General features: G+C 37.7%; 2 protein-coding genes and 1 non-coding gene across 3 annotated transcripts; 1 reads left to right on the top strand and 2 right to left on the bottom strand.

Annotated features, from left to right (window-relative positions):
• Window positions 1-217: 217 nt before the first annotated feature.
• On the top strand, window positions 218-5156 carry LOC136209967 (probable CoA ligase CCL6). The gene is made up of 19 exons (XM_066001607.1): window positions 218-530; window positions 815-878; window positions 1003-1095; window positions 1190-1246; window positions 2014-2062; window positions 2143-2219; window positions 2305-2344; window positions 2428-2522; window positions 2607-2771; window positions 2850-2960; window positions 3053-3140; window positions 3238-3304; window positions 3392-3467; window positions 3545-3662; window positions 3855-4100; window positions 4215-4354; window positions 4432-4614; window positions 4702-4821; window positions 4910-5156. Exons 1-19 carry the CDS (start codon window positions 373-375, stop codon window positions 4955-4957), a joined length of 1995 nt encoding a protein of 664 aa, XP_065857679.1. The 5' UTR covers window positions 218-372; the 3' UTR covers window positions 4958-5156.
• On the bottom strand, window positions 671-744 carry TRNAI-AAU (transfer RNA isoleucine (anticodon AAU)). Its single transcript has one exon. It is a non-coding gene; the product is annotated as a tRNA-Ile (tRNA).
• A 572-nt stretch (window positions 5157-5728) lies between the features above and the next one.
• LOC136209948 (cold-regulated 413 plasma membrane protein 2-like) lies at window positions 5729-7421 on the bottom strand. The gene is made up of 4 exons (XM_066001583.1): window positions 7178-7421; window positions 6500-6607; window positions 6344-6414; window positions 5729-6140 (listed from the first exon to the last, which is right to left on the bottom strand). The coding sequence occupies exons 1-4, from the start codon at window positions 7351-7353 to the stop codon at window positions 5887-5889; spliced, it is 609 nt and encodes a 202-aa protein (XP_065857655.1). The 5' UTR covers window positions 7354-7421; the 3' UTR covers window positions 5729-5886.
• Window positions 7422-17671: the final 10250 nt, after the last annotated feature.

The following is a 17671-nucleotide window of genomic DNA, read 5'->3' on the forward strand; positions in this document are numbered from 1 at the left end:
AATTATTCCAAATATTTAGAAAAGTAAATTTGGCTAATAACAACCAAATTTTTTATGGACTTAAGAGTAAAAAAAAGAATACAAAATTGGCACAAGTATTAACACAAATGAGTTAGTCTTAATGCAAGAAGATGAAAGAGGAGCAGTAAAGTAGATGGGAAAAGATGTACCATAATAAATAAGGTTGGCAAGCTAAAACCCACAGTTCTCAACACTCTTTCATTAATTAAATTGCTCACATATCTCATCTCATCTCCCACTACCTTTCAATTTATTGCTCCACCTCCTTCTTCTTCTGCTTCAACAACAAAATATCTTCTTACCAGAAAGCTAGGTAGCTAGCATAAGATTTGTTGTTTGTGTAAATTAAGGATGACATCAAATTCAATGGAATATTTAGTTAAGGTTGAAGAATCAAGAGATGCATGTAATGGTAAACCATCAGCAGGACCTGTTTACAGGTCCATTTATGCCAAAGATGCTCTCCTTGAGGTCCCTCCTGCTATGGATTCTCCTTGGCAATTCTTCAGGTTTTTCTCTTCTCTCCATTTTCTAGTTTTTCACTAAACAAATAAAGTTGTTTAACTTTGGCATTTACCCAGAAATTTCGCCTTCTAATGTGTAACGGATTCAGTATTTTTTTCATTTTTCTTCAAAATGGAAAAAAAAATGGCCCATGCAGGTCTCGAACCTGCGACCTTCGCGTTATTAGCACGACGCTCTAACCAGCTGAGCTAATAGGCCAATTTGTTTACTGATCTGATTAGCATTTACTAATAGCTTTTTCTTTATGTTGGTAATTGTTGGAGTGCAGTGATTCTGCTCTGAAGAATCCGAACAACAAAATGCTAGGAAAACGCGAGATCACAGATTCGAAGGTATACTTAAAAGTCTTCAACTTTGTCAATGGAAAATTGAAACAAGTAGTACTAATGTGCAATAAATGGTTGTTGAAAATTGAAATTCTCTGTGAAGAAAATGAGATAAAATTAATGGTTGCAGGTGGTGGGTCCTTATGTGTGGCTGACCTATAAGCAGGTCTATGATTCTGCTGTTAAAATTGGTTCGGCTATCAGAAGCCGTGGCCTTAATCCTGTTAGTCCTTGAATCACTTAATTGATCTCCTCTAATGCTTTAGTTTTCCCTAATTAAGTAATTGAAAAGTTATAATGGATGTATGTATTCATAGGGAGATCGTTGCGGCATCTTTGGTTCTAATTGCCGTGAATGGATTACTGCAATGGAGGTATTCATGTCTATGTTAGAATGCTTAATTTGTATTTACTCAAGTTTAAGTTTGAGATCAATTTCAAAAAAGATTATTGAATTTCATTTTAATAAAATCACTAAACTTCGCAATCACATCTTATTTTAATAAAGTCATTCCGGCCAATTTATGTGCAAAACTCATCGGAATGTGGATATAGGCACAATAGGGGACAAGACTCTTCCGCGATGGATCTCCGCCACCCTCTTAGTGAGTGATTCGTACTAGTTTAAGTTGATCCACCTTAGTACATCGGGGAATAGGATGCGGGCATCCGAGCTTTAGGCAAGAGAGGTGGACCTGAATGAGCCCTATGGACACTTTGGGCTCCGAGAGAGCCCACTATGGGTGGTCCTACGAGAATTGAGGTTTGATATACATGAAACCTTCTGAGACAGTATGCTAAGTATCTTTGTTCAGGCCCAACCATTCTCTCCTAAGTATGACTTGATGGGCATTAAGGGGAGAAACTCTCTTGGGATCGGTTGGTTGGCCAGGGAAGTCTCGACGCCACACAGGATTGGCCTAGTCCAGAACTGTCCTTGTGACACGTGGCGCTTCATTAGTGTATAGTTAACTGTCTTCAGTGCTAGGTCAATATTCCATTGAAACTTTATACACAAATTGGTGGGAAATGACTTTATTGAAATCAAATGCGAAGATCATTCATTTATTGAAAGGAAATAAATTTCAATGACCTTTATGAATTGTACCCTGATGAATTCTGATTGGTCTTTTTTCCTCAGGCTTGTAACAGTCAGGCTATTACTTATGTACCACTATATGACACCCTTGGTATGTATTATTTGTCTTACTTCAAGTGAATCTATAATACCAGAATTAACAATATTTTGATTTGGTATTACCATTTGTAGGTCCTAATGCAGTAGAGTTTATCATCAATCATGCTGAAGTTTCATTAGCCTTTGTTCAAGAGAGCAAGCTCTCTTCTGTAAGTTATAAAAGATCATTGTTTCAGATTCCACCTCCAATCTTCATTCTCTTTACTTAAACGTATTCGGTGTGTATTTCTGCAGATTTTAGCTTGCCTGCCAAACTGCAATTCATATTTAAAGAGTAGGTTAACTCAACAGGCTATGAACTCCATCTCCTCTTTGAAGAAATGATAACTAAAGTATCTTCTTTTCTTTCCTTTACAGCTATTGTTAGCTTTGGAAATGTTTCCGATACGCAAAAAAAGGAAGCTGAGGAACTGGGTGTTTCCTGCTTTTCTTGGAACGAATTTTGTCAATTGGTATGTTTTCGAAATGATAATTGTTGTTTTTTCCATTTAAGTCATCGGTCATTGCAATTTTAACCTGCTCTTGGTTTCTAACAGGGAAATTTAGATTGCGTATTTCCTCCGAAAAAGAAGACAGACATCTGCACAATAATGTATACAAGTGGAACAACAGGAGACCCAAAAGGTGTTATTCTTACTAACGGGGCTCTCATGGCTGAAGTGTTGTCGGTTGATCACGTACTTTTTCTTACGGATAGAGTGGTAAACATCTGAACAAATTTTGAGCATATAATCACAACTGAAAAGAAGAAAGTTCATTTAGTGCTGTCTTTGCTGCAGGCTACGGAAGAAGATTCATACTTTTCTTTCCTGCCTCTGGCTCATGTGTATGATCAAGTAATGGAAACATACTGTATCTACAAAGGTGCCTCTGTGGGATTTTGGAGAGGGGTAAAGATCAAGATTCAAACTTCGTGTTCTTTTCTCGTTATTTATATGTTATTCCCTTTATCAACCATGTTTGTCTTTCATTTCCAATATAGGATATAAGATACTTGATTGAGGATGCTCAGGAGTTGAAGCCAACCATGTTTTCCGGGGTTCCTAGAGTCTATGACCGTATATATACTGGTATGATGAATACAAATAGCATGTCTAATTTTCTTAATAATACAACTCAATTTGTCATTGTTGCTTTAACTTTAAACCATTCACCTTGTTCTTGAAGGTACAATGAATAAAATGTCAGCTGGAGGTGCTTTGAGGAAGAGATTTTTCGATTTTGCTTACAACTAGTAAGTTGCATTGAACTGTTTGAGCTTCATTATAATCCTAGACCCTTCATGTCCTGGGTGTAAAACTAATTTGGAATATGCTGACAGCAAACTACGAAATCTAGAGAAGGGTCTGCCACAAGCACAAGCATCACCTCTCTCGGATAAGCTCGTCTTTGAAAAGGTTGGTGATCGGCTTATACTCCACTCCTGTCCTAAGTTTCTGTTTATCGGACTGAAACATGTGTCATCTTTTGGCAGACAAAACAAACATTGGGTGGTCGAGTTCGTATCTTGTTATCTGGCGCTGCGCCTTTGCCTAGGCATGTTGAGGAGTTTTTAAGAGTCACCTCTGGCTCCACTTTATCACAAGGATATGGTATGATACAACACTTTTGTCTGCTTAAGCCTTAAGTGAACTTTGCGGAAATTCTTGTACCGACTTCTTATAAAGAATACAGGAAGTCTGTCAGTCTCTTCTGCAACCCTGCATTGTTCAGTAATGTAGGATTGAAGGCAATAGCAGTACTGGCCAACTAATATTAATATTTTCCTTTCTCATCTGTAATAGGTTTGACCGAGAGTTGTGGAGGTTGTTTAACATCAATAGGTGATGTATATCCCATGATTGGAACTGTTGGAGTCCCCATGACAACCATTGAAGTGAGGCTTGAGTCTGTGCCGGAGATGGGATACGATGCCCTATCCACCGTTCCACGGGGAGAAATTTGCCTCAGGGGAAATACATTATTTTCTGGTTACCATAAGAGAGATGATTTGACAAAAGAAGTCGTTATTGATGGATGGTTTCATACAGGTAACAAGAGTATTTTCTATCTTTTCCCTGAGCAATATTTTTAATTAGTCAGCGAAACTGGTTTAGTAATCGAAAAATCTGAGTACTGAATATATAATGTTGGAAACATTACAGGTGACATTGGTGAATTGCAACCAAATGGAGCAATGAAGATCATTGACAGGAAAAAGAACATATTTAAGCTATCCCAAGGTGAATATGTTGCAGTAGAGAACCTTGAAAACACATATTCACGATGCCCTCTTGTATCATCAGTACGTCAAATTGACAGTTTGTGGAACTTTCTTATTTTCTACAACATATCAGTTGGTTTAACTCTTACTCTTTACAGATTTGGATCTACGGAAACAGCTTCGAGTCATTTCTTGTTTCTGTTGTTGTGCCTGAGGGACAGGCACTTCAGGATTGGGCAGCAAACAATAATGTGACAGGTGATTTTGAATCTTTGTGCCAAAATTTGAAGGCTAAGAAATATATCTTAGATGAACTGAATAGCACTGCTCAGAAAAACAAGGTATGTCAATTATTTCTCTGTTTCAGCTATCTAATGTGCATTATTTTGTTTTCTCTCCTTAACTAACATGGAAAATCATCGGTGCAGCTTCGGGGATTTGAAATGTTAAAGGCAATTCATTTGGAACCTCGTCCATTTGATATGGAGAGAGATATGGTAACTCCAACATTTAAGCTCAAGAGGCCGCAGTTACTCAAACATTATAAGGTATTTTTAGGCGAAATTCATCAAAATATCCTGTATTTTGAGAGATTACAATTTAATTTGCATTATCTTGGGATTTGTTTTTGCACAGGACTGCATCGATCAACTATACAGTGAAGCAAAGGAATTAAAGGCATGAAGGAGTTCTTCAAGCATGAACACGAGGTGTAGATTTGCAGAACTCTCCTTTGGTTGACTTCCGGAAAGAAGGGAAAAGAGTTTAGTTATGCTTTCAGCAGCTCTGTTTGTTGTTAAACATGATCAATGTTCATAGATAAACAAATTTGAAGGGTCATGTCCCTCAGCTTGCATATCAATGATATATTTATACTTTGTTACATGTTACAAATGTTGTTTCATGGTTTGATTGTGAAAGGATTCTAATCCCTAAAGTTAGATCTCGAGTTCGATCAATCTTAATTGAAAGAGTAGCATAAAGGGTGTCCGATCAATCTCAAAAACTGATCAATCAAATTCATTTTGAAAACAAAATTGTTTCCTTCAGTAAAGGACTACTTTATGATCAATGGACAACAAGTACTTTGTCTCAGATTCACAGAAACATAAGCTGAAAATTGTATCACAGAGCATCCTAGAAAAGAAATGCCAACATTAATATCCTTACAACACACTTTATGTTACAATTATGACAGACATTCTGAATTTTCATGCAGTGGAAAAAAAAAATTGCCACAAAAAAATGACATAAATCATAACATTCATAATATGAAAAGCAAGAAATGACAACCATAACATTCATAATTAGTATATACCTTTCAACTATGCTGAAGCATACTTCAAAATTTGATTGGCTGTGTATTTGGGGATTTATACCAGCAGAGGAAGATATATGGACATGAAAAGGCTTTATATTGGCAACAATAGAATCAATTATTAACACATTATGAACTTCTGAAACTTTTTTTTTATTATTACAGGAAACAGTAACAAAAGACTCTTCAAGGTTCGGCAATGGCAATACAAATGGTCTGAATCACACAGCAAGAATAACTCAAAAACTGAACGAAATGCCATGTCAAAGTAAATGTACAGTCTGCTTAAGTTCGCCTAAAGGAAACCAAGTACCAATGCCCATGCTGGATAAACAAACAGAAGGACTATGCCAATGGTGTTCGATACGCCATTTGCTTTTGTAAATGCGTTTCTGAACCCACCAGATGCTCGGATGTGTTCTTGAAGCAAATAGCAAGCAATGACAAGGGATATCCCCACGCCTATCCAGCTATTCCTTACAGAGCTCGCGATCAAACTGGGAGCCACCACTATAAGTAGAATCCCAGCACCTGGCATTTCTAGCCAATCTGCAACAATAGATGTACACCAGTCAAGAAAATTGTTCCATGATCATCTTTCTTATATGATAAACATCCACACAGCAGCACTATATATGCTAGTACGAACAGGAATGGAAATACGAACAGACTAATCGCATGCACTTATATATGAAAAAAGGACTGCAATGAAACTTCTCAGCTGAGTAGATCTTGTCATATAATGAGTATACCTGGGAAGTGTCTTGGGAAGAAAAGACGGAGTACAACAGCAACAAGAGCAACCCACTTTCCAACCTCACCCCTGCTCAATGAAACAACTTTAAGTTAAAGAAGGCGGGGGGAAGGATTACAGAGTATACGAGCTACTGAAAAAGACGATTTCTCACCTGAAAATGTTAAACAATAGTGGCGGAAGACTGAAGAAAATGTAAGGGATCAATAAGCCAGTAAGTATGTTGCTTCTCCAGTTTGTTCGATCCAAGATCAACAAATAACTGCAATATGGATCAACGGATGAGTATGTTAGGCTAGAAGATCATAATCAACGAAAGTGAAAGGTTTCTATAGAGGTAGAACATGTCATTTGAAGCTTGCAATCAGTTCATAATCTTCAAAAATTTCCTTTAAGCACAAGATACGAACTCCTAAAGTAAAGCATATACACATTGCCATAAACTTCAAGTGCATATAAACAACAAAAGTTATCTTGCCAAAAACCCCAACTCACAAGAAAAAGTACAGTTTCCCAAATTAACAAAGGAACGCTTTTTATTCAGTTGAAACATGAATAAAGAAGAAATTGAATCAAACATTGTGAATATCTTCCAAGGTTAGAGATTCATTGTAGACACGCTCATCCATGTACTTAAGCAACATAAGCCAGGAAATCCAAATCTCACAAAATATGCAGATCATTATCTCAAAATCCATAATAAATTAGGTTAATCCAAAGACTTGATAGCTCATTTTTCAATCAATGAAGAACATACACCAGAAACAGTAATAAACAATGAAATCAACTAAGAAGCATGCCAATAAAATCAATAGAAGAAAGGGGGGCATACATAGCAGCAAAAGAAGCCATCCATTGAAGAAAAGAAGTCCCGAAACCCAATCCACCAAGCTTGATAGCATGATTGGCTAGATTCTTTGCTGCATTCTTCAACTCTTGGAAATCAGAAGAAATCAGCTCACTTTTTTGCTGATCTGTTCTCATTGACAAGAAATTTTGAATCCCCATTCTCAAACTCAAACTCCTTACTTCTTCCGGGTGTTTCTTGTGTCTTGATCCAAACACAATGTTCAAATTTAAGAAAATCAGGTGACATTATAGTAAGATATTTTGGGAACAGGCTGGCGAATGCGACAAAAAGACTTGAGGATAGAGGTGGGTCAAGGATTCTATTAATTAAAGATATCTACAAAATTAAAATGCCACGTGGAATGCTTAACTAGTCTTTCTTTTTTTGTTAAATTTTGCAATTATACACTTGCCCTTTTGGTTAATAATGTTTTAGTTTGAAAAGGAAAGCAGAAAATGTTAAAAAAAGCTAAAAGCTATTATCTTCTACTATCAAATTAAATTTTGCCACTTATTTTTCATTTCTTCCAGATTGTTTTATTTTTCTAATGTCATCTTAAACTATTACTCTATTTTTTAATCCTATTTATGTAGTTGTTATCAAGACTAATCATTGAGTATTTTAGAAGCGTGACACTTGTTATACTCATATTTTCTTTTACAAATTAAAAATATATTAAATTTAATTAAATTCTTATTAGATAAAAACACTATATATATATATATATATAAAGTGTTGCACCAAAATATATAAAGAAACATAAACACAACAAATTAAAATATATATATTTTTAATAAAAGAAACAATATTTTTATAATCTAAAAAACTATTAAAATAATGTTGTTATAAAAAAAAAAGTGCCCCAAATGGGGCAAGGATTTGCAGCTGGGTTGGAATGGAATGTCATCCGTACACCAGATCAATAATTTAATGCTACATTATACTTTGGCCCTATTTGAGAATTAGCTGTTAGCTGATTACATTAGCTGATTTAACTAGCTGTTTGTGTAGACCTGTTTGATAAAAATTAGCTGATTGATAACAACGGTTTGTGCAAAAAGACGAATAAGTGCATTTCTTTTTTTAATATTGGAGGAGGAGTCTATCTATTACGGGGCGTTTGGTATTCTATTGGAATATGGATAAGGATAAAAGTTGGGATATGGACAAGGATAAATAGTTGGGATAAAGATAAAAATATAATTCGAGAATTATTATTCAATGTTTGGTACGTGGGATAGGGATAGGGATAAAATAATACATTTTACTATTTTAACCGTATTTAAACTACATAACATTAATTTGAGGGATAAGATAGACTTTTCCATCCTATTAAAATCGCAGGAGCTTATCCCACTTCTTATACCACCCCCCTCCTGGGTATAGGATTTGAGGGATAAGAGACTTATCCCTCATCTGTCTCACTCTCCTATCTCACAAACAAACACGTGATAACTTATCTCGTGATTTTTATCCCTATCCCACCTCCTATATCCCTCCTAACAAACACCTTGTTAGGGTTAAAGAAGTCCATTAATTTTAATATTGCAAAACGCTAATTGAAAAAACTCCTTTTAGGAGCTTTTTCTAAATTAGCGTTTTCATCCCAAAACTCTCCCCCAAACCTCTCTCTACCAAACACCCCAATCAGCAGTTTCAGTGGTCAAACCACTAAAGTTGGTCAAAACCGCTCTTTTTATTACAAAACGCTCTTTACCAAATAGGGTCTTTAACTAACAAAAATACTAACCGCCATGGCTGGGACGGCTGCCGGAGACCTGGGAGACTTTGCAATTGCGCATCTCTTCAGCAGATCTTCATTTTCTCGCCTTTCTGAACCAAAAGTCCCTGCTCGGAACTCTTTTGCTGATGTCGTGAAGAACTCCATTCCGTCAGCAGGACGACCTTCGCCGATCGCGATGCCTGCTCCAACACAGCCAATGATCTCTGATGAAGGAGGGTTTCATGCTGTTCGAATTCCTCAAGTACTCTACGAGGAACGCGTGAAAGTTGTACAACATTCTGTCATTGGCCGGATTTCTCTAAATAAAGGGGAAAAGCCGTGGAAGCATGCTGATCTCAAACAGAAGCTAAACCAGGTATGCAGACGCAATCTTGATTGGAAACTGATTTCCCTTGGTAAAGGATTCTTTCAGATTGTAATGCCTGATGAGAGTGCCCTTCAAAGCATCTGGAGTCATGGTGCAATTTCTCTCAAGCCGGGTATTATCAGATTCTCGCCCTGGACTCCCGGCTTCAACCCAGAGCTTCACAAATCCGCCTCTGCACAAGTCTGGGTAAGATTCTATAATCTTCCTTGGGAATTCTGGGATTCCAGAATCATTGCGAGCATTGCTCGAGCTGTTGGAGTTCCAATTAAATTTGACTATAACACGATTAATGGTGAATTTGGTCACTATGCCAGAGTTCTTATTGATGTTGAACTCACTTCAGAAATTCAGGACAGGCTCCGTGTTGACACTGATGAGCATAAACAATGGGTCTTCTTAGAATACGAGAATTTACCTATGTTGTGTGGTACTTGCTCTGCCATTGGGCATTCTTCAGCTTCTTGCAGGAGGAACACCAATGTTACACAGCCTCAAGGCAACAGACCTCCTAATCCGCCTATTAAACGATCCTGGCAGCGTGTTAAATCCAACCCGGTCGCCAATGATAAGAACCAGGAGGGGGCGAATGTCCTGCGCAGTGAGGACAACCCATTTGGGGTAAACAAGGGAAATGTGGATAATCTTCAAATAGTGTTGCACCGCTCTGAAACATATGAATCTAAGGAACGGGATACCTGGGAGGACTGTAGTGAAGATGACAGGAGGGCTGAGTCCGACCTTGAATAACTGGATGTTCGTATACCTACAGGGCTGCCAAAAGAGGTAAACTATCTTTCTGAATCTTTTGAATGGACTCAACATATGATTAGAACACAGAATAGAGATATATGTACTGTGAAGGACTATGCAGCTGAGAGCAGTGATTGGATCACGTCCCGTAAAAAATCCAAAGGCAAAAACAAACAGTCTCGTCTGACAGGACGAGTCGACTCCCAGTAGTGATGAATATATTGTACTGGAATTGCAGGGGTATCCTGAATTTGGGAACCCAGAGGGCTCTCAAGTTAATCTGTCGAAGCAATCACCTAGACCTTGTCTGCCTTGCTGAACCTATGATTGATCCTGATAGAGTCCCTGATCAGTTCTGGAGGTCTATTGGTCTGCAATTCGTTACCCGCAATGATGTAAATTCCATTTGGGTCTTTTGTAAAATTGGGCACATGGATCGGTGTTCCACTGTCACCAATCATGACCAGCATGTGACTCTGAGGTATAGTCTCCTTCAATCTCATTACCACATTTCTTTTGTTTATGGTAGTAACAATGCTGGCAGGCGCAGAGTTTTGTGGGATTCATTGCTCTCAGTGGTAGGAGGTGATAAAAGATTGATTTTGGGTGACTTTAATGCGGTATTAGGGGCGCATGAAAAAACAGGTCGAAGTCCATCTGGAGGCAGTTGCAGGGATTTTAGAGAATTCATTAGAAATGGGGAGTTATTGGAGGTTGATAATACTGGGCTTCAATTCACTTGGTCGAACGGAAGAAGAGGAGAGGATTATGTGGAATGTAAATTGGACAGAGCTTTGGTAAATTCTGAATTCATTGATTGTTGGGACAGATTAAACTGTTCTGTTCTTCCTCGCAATAAATCCGATCACAGTCCGATTCTTCTGTCATGTACTTCTAGCACCAGCAGAAAAAGCAGGTTCAAATTTCTATCTATGTGGACCACGCATAGCTCTCTCCACAAGCTTGTGGCTGATCACTGGGAGTCCTGCAATGTCTCTCTTCCTCCCGCCCAGCTGCTCTGTTATAAGCTCAAGTCTCTTAGGCCCAAGCTCAGAATTTGGAACAAGGAAGTGTTTGGACATGTAGACAGCAACATCTCTGATGCTATGATGAAGCTTGAAAGCATCCAAAGTTCAATTTCGAGTGAAGGCATGAATGAGGCTAGATTTGCTCAGGAAATTGAAGCGCAGCAGGATCTGGACCTACAGCTCTACAGACAGGAGCCGCTGTTCAGGGAGAAAAGCAAAGAAAAATGGCTAGCCGCTGGGGACAGAAACACCAACTTCTTTCACCGATCTGCTAAAATAAAAAAGGTGCAATCCTCTCTGGATTCTATGCTCATTGACAATGTAGTGACTTATGATGAGCAGGCCATAGCTAATCATGTGGTCAGCTACTATAAAGAGTTGTTCACTGGCAGCATACGGCATGCAAACTATGACAACATAAGCTCTGTCATCCCCAATTGTGTGACTGACGAGGATAATGATAGTCTTCTGATGCGTCCCTCTATTGAAGAAATCCGGAGTGCGGTTTTTAGCATGAATAGGGACAACTCGCCTGGTTCGGATGGGTTTGGAGGTATGTTTTATCAGCACTTTTGGGATATTGTGAAAAATGATGTTTGTCAAATGGTCTTTAGTTTTTTTGATACTGGATACATGCTGCCTGGTATGAATTCAAGTATTATTGCTCTTATACCCAAAACTGAGGGGGCAAACGAAATACAGCACTTTAGACCTGTGGCGATGGGCAATTTCAATTACAAGATCATATCAAAGATTATTTCTGAAAGGCTCGCCTCGATTGCTGCCAGTATTATTTCAGACAACCAATTTGGCTTCATAGCCGGAAGAAATATACATCAGTGCATAGCTACTGCTTCTGAGGGGGTCAATCTGCTTAAAAAGAAATGTTTTGGGGGCAATATGGCTCTAAAAATTGACATCAGAAAGGCCTTCGATACTCTGGATTGGAATTTTCTTCTAGCGGTGCTTGAATCATTTGGTTTCTCTCTCAAATTTAGAGATTGGATTTTGGAGATTTTAAGGTCGGCTAGAATCTCAATTGCCTTGGGTGGAGGGATTAAAGGATTTTTTGGATGCTCCTGTGGGTTCAGGCAAGGGGACCCGCTCTCTTCCACGTTGTTTGGGCTAGCAGAGGACTTCCTGGGTCGATGGATAACCAAGCTGATTGGTGAGCGCAGGCTGGACCCCATGCAGTACACGAAGGATTCTGTCTTCCCGTCGCACCTGTTGTATGCTGATGACATGTTGATTTTCCTTAGAGCTACGTCAAAGAACATGAAAGGTATTCGTGACACTTCCAACATGTATGAAAATTACTCTGGTCAAGCTGTTAACTGGAATAAATCCCAGGCTTTGTTTGGTAATTTCATCACTGCATCAAAAAGGGGCAGGCTGGCTGTACTTCTAAATATTCAGCAAGCATCTCTCCCATTCTCTTATCTGGGTGTACCTTTATTCCAAGGAGCGCCTAGAGCTCGCCATTTGAATCCTCTCCTTGACAAATTTCTCAGTAAATTCAATCTCTGGCGTGGTCGTATGCTTTCGTTTGCGGGGAGGCTCACCCTCATTAAATCATCATTAACTAGTGCCCTGGTGCACTCCTTTCTGATTTATCGTTGGCCTGCCTCCCTAGTGCAGAAGGCTAATAAGGCAGTAAGGAACTTTCTCTGGACTGGAGACAGGGATTGTAGGAAACTCATTATGGTTCCGTGGAATCTCTGCTGTCAGCATGTAAACAATGGTGGATTGGGGATTAAAAATTACAGGTTGTTTAATCAGGCTCTTCTTGCAAAATTTGGTTGGGAGCTAATCTAAGGAAGTGGTGCTATCGTCAAACTACTTCGGACCCGGTTCTTTGAAATTTCTGGTCTGAGTAAAAAGCACATTTCGAACTCCTCTATTTGGTCGTCGCTCAGAATGATTATTGATGAGATTAGAGCAGAATCAGTTTGGTGGATTGGTGAGGATTCGGAGCTTAACTTTTGGGTAGGAAATTGGATTGTGCCGTCAATAGCCGATCAATGGCAAATTCCGCGAAATTTGCAGGCAAACCTGTACGAACCGATCCATCTTTACAGACAAAATGGAGAGTGGCACAATTTGCAATCGCTTCCTGAGGACATCCAATCTCGGATTCGGCAGATTGAAGTGCTAAATGGAGCGGATTCATGCATTTGGGAGCCTTCTGACTCGGGGCTACTGACAGCCAAAGCCTATTATGCCATTCACGACACTGCAAACAGAGTTGGTTGGAGCAAGTTCCTTTGGAACCCGCACGTCCCTCCCAGGCGAGCCGCAACCTGCTGGAAACTTCTGCATGGTAAATTGGCAGTTCAGACGGCGCTGCAGAAGAGGGGATTTCATCTCGCGCAACGCTGTGAGTTGTGCAAATCTAATGTAGAGTCTCTCTCCCATCTCTTCATCACTTGCGAAGTCGCTATCGAGCTGTGGTCTATGATATTCAACTTGTTTAACATAGGTTACTGCTATCATTCTAATGTTGCTGAGTTCTTCTTGGCTTTATACTCGATGCGCCTTGGAAGAAATAGGAGAAAGAGCTGGAATTATGCAGTAGTCACTTGCATTTGGTTCATTTGGCTTATCAGAAACAATGCGATCTTTAAAGAGGACCTCCCTTCAATCCAAAGCATAAAACACAGACTCATGACGCTGATTAGGGAGGGATGCGGCTCTGCTGTTAGTACGGGAAGATAGATTCTGGAACCGAGTTTTGTGACAGTGAGATGGCTGGCTCCTCCGGCAAATTGGATAAAAGTGAATACTGATGGTGCTGCGAGTTCTGTAGGCAACGCGGGAGCTGGGGGATTATTCCGCAATGCAAGAGGATTTGTCGTCGGCTGCTTCGCTCTTCCTATCAGGAGCTCGTCCCCTATCATTGCTGAATTAAAAGCAATTGTTTTTGCTGTCAACGCCGCATGGGAAAGAAACTGGAGAAACATATGGATTGAATCAGACTCAACTTTTGCGGTTCAGTCGTTGAAAAACAGCCGCTCTGATATGCCTTGGAGAATTCGAAGGGAGTGGCAAACCTGTCTCAATCAGCTTTCTGTTATGAACTGGCAAGCATCGCATATCTACAGAGAGGGCAACCAAGTTGCGGATCGATTGGCAAGTCATGGGCAATCAGCCACATCTACTTGCTGGTGGCATTTAGCTCCATACTTCTGCCAAGAGTTAGTGGTCGATGATCTATGTAATGTAGCTCGTTTGCGCTTTCTGTAAATTGGTGTTTATTCTTTTTTTCTTTACATTTTTTGATTCTTTTTTCTGTTCCTTCCCCTCTGTAATTTTCCTTTTTTATCAATAAATTTCGGGTTGTTGGTTGTGTCGGGGGTGCCAACCTAGCTGGGATGTCCGACCCTCCTTCGCGTCCCAACTTTCAATCATAAAAAAAACTAACAAAAATACTAATTAACTACATAATATTAATTTTTTTTGAAAGAAATATAAAAAAGAAATACTAATGATTGTTAATTTTTTGATTAATTATGAAAGAAATATAAAAAGGAAACTAATAAAAAATCTAATTAAATAAAGAATGGTTAATAATTATCTGTGTCGATCTTAAATGATGAATGGGTACCCACCATTTGACATGGTTGGATGAGAATGATACGAACTTGTGGCTGTTATACCTTATGGAGGGCCTCGGGCAAAGGGCATCCTCTATTCTATAATCTTTTTCTTTCACCCAAGTCAAATTATTGAATATTAGTACACTTTATTTTCCCTTTCATTTTCCATATTTTCGTTGCCGACATCCATACTAATATTACTGTCCGAATATAACTAACTATAATTAGCAATGTGCCGACATAGTATTATATTGTCTCAACCTTAGTTATAGTAACTGGAAGCCACCAATTCATACTCGGGACAAATTTATGTGGTTTGGATTTGGCAATCCGCCACTCCACGTATATAAAATAGTACAAAATAGTACTACATCCATTTCATATTACATGTATTTCTAGAGATTCTTTTTTTTGTTTCATATTACATGTCATTTTATATGATCGGTATACGTTAAACCATCTTTTTTTCTGCTATAAAACGCGGGATTACGAAAATTAATTAGAATAATGGATTTATTATAGAATAAATAAATATTAGAACCAATAAATAAGGGGCAACGATATCTTTTTTTGCAATATCCTTAATTTCTATACAACTCTCTAAAAAGACATGTAATATGAAACGGATGGGAGTACTATATTGGCATTAAATATAGATATAGTAGATAGGTTAGTAGAAAATAAACATTATATAAATCAAATGCATAAAAAATATTTTAGTATCTCAACGGATCCGAATATAAATCAACTTATCGAGTTATTTTTTTTCGAGTGCAAATATACATTGAATTAATTGTAGAGAAAAAGCGAATCAAACCACAGTCTTTATATTACTAGTCATACGTTAATTATGCCGATGTTAATCAAAAGAGAAAGTGATGGTTACGAACTAAAAACAGTCGTTAAGATGAGCAACTTGGGAGGAGGAGATGAGAGGAGAGGCTCTCGAGCTTCTCAATTATAATAAGATGTACTTTATCATACCACTAATTATCTACTTTATAGCTGGTAATTAGACCTTATCCTAATTACCCATATAACCTTGATTTGACTCATTTCAGTTACGGACAGATAATATTTGACATGTATCGAATATTTTCAACATTTCACACTCACGTAATTAAACATTTCTTTATCTCATTTTATTCTCATTCGTACTTGCAAATAGTTCATACAATTAGCATACAATCGAGAGCTTTAATGTTATATACTTGGTGGAGATCTATAGTGTCCCGATGGATATGTATAAAATCAAGTATTATACACTCTTTGGAGATATATAACGTCTCGATGGACACGTATAAAATCGATTAATATACACTCGTTAGCGATATATAGCATTTTGTTAAACATAAATCGTAACAGGTTGTATGCTTTATCTCATATCACATCCACTGTAATTTCTTTGGTCTCTATAGTTTATGTTATCGCAATTATGCACATCTTCGTAATTATCCGAGTGATGAATCATAGAAACTTGAAGAAGTGAACGCATGGAAATCTTTCCTTCGTATTATATTCCTTTCATCATAATCTAACTCATTTGTCTAGTCGGTATAATATACAAGCTAAATTATTCATGGCCGCTCATATTATCACTTTTAAAATAAGTTAAGGATCTTAAGGATAAAAATTCAAAAAATCATAGTTTTACGATGTGAGTTTCACACACGAAAAAGTTGAGATCGTATCTTTTCCATCTCATGGTCGCAAAGCACACATGGTATAAAATCATATGTTATGACATTGTATCGTTTTCTTTTGAAAAAAGCGCATGTCTTTTATTAACACCATCGGAAAGTATTGGTTCTGATGAAACATCTAATGTTAGTCCATTCCACTTAGAGACTACTTCCATCTATAAGGGTAGAAGGGTTTAAGTTATCATTTAACTTGCATTTTAGATTATATATAATCTCTTATATACGTACGCCCTTATGTATATGTTTATCTTGCACTTTAATGAAAACATTTCCATAGCTTAAGAAAGACGGTGTCTGTTATTGAACAAGCTCTTAATTTGTTAAAAAATAGCCTTATCCTTATCTTTGTTATCACGATGACAAAATAAAGGTAAACATTCATGTGAGTGAGTCACTTATATGTTCGATATGCAGTCCAATATTAACAATAAATATTAACAGATAACATTCGTGCTGAAACCCAATTTTGATGAATTTTTTTATCATGACAAAAATTACAATTAAGGAATTAGATTCTCAATGTATTAAAATTCATAAGTAAATTAATATGTTTTATTGCTAACAAGTTTGTTCAAGTGTCTAAATTAATTAGAAGCAATATACATAAGTAAGCAAAAAAGCCTTAATGAAATTAAAGGCCCAAGACGAAAGAAGCCCATAACTCAGAAGCAGAAGACAGAAGACTCTTTCAAAAACCTAGAAGATAGAAGACACAAGTTTGTTCAAGTGTCCAAGTCAATAGAAGATTTCCCTTTCTGGCAAAAATCAGAAGACAGAAGACTCTTTTAAAAACCCATATCTCTCTATTATCACAAATTGGAAAATGCACAATCTGTAAGTCTGCGGTTTCAGAATTCAGAAGCAGATCATTTGACGTGCTTCTCAATGGTCAACAATTCTCTGCATTGTGAAACGAATATTTCCTTAAATGGCATCATGGGTGGAGCAAGTTAGAAGCTCTAGAGAAGAACATAAGTTGTTTCTTCACAACGGCTACCTTCTGATTCAAACGATAAGTTTGAATGCTTCACTTGTAAAAGCCAAGTCCAAGCTCCATTTCATAACTAATCATTAATCGAAAAAGAGATATATTGCAAAAGTGAAAAACAAGAGCAAAGAACAAATACACAAGCAATTTTGTATTTATGTAATCACATAGAGAGAGATTAGTTCATATCAATTTCCTATCAGAACCCTTTTTATTGTAAAATCAGAAGCTCTATTATTGCTTCGATTATATGCATCAAAGAGAGTGAAAGTTGAGTGTTGTAGTAAAGGACATCATTTT

The sequence above is a fragment of the Euphorbia lathyris genome, chromosome 10 (genome assembly GCF_963576675.1).
Source record: "Euphorbia lathyris chromosome 10, ddEupLath1.1, whole genome shotgun sequence".
NCBI lineage: Eukaryota > Viridiplantae > Streptophyta > Magnoliopsida > Malpighiales > Euphorbiaceae > Euphorbia > Euphorbia lathyris.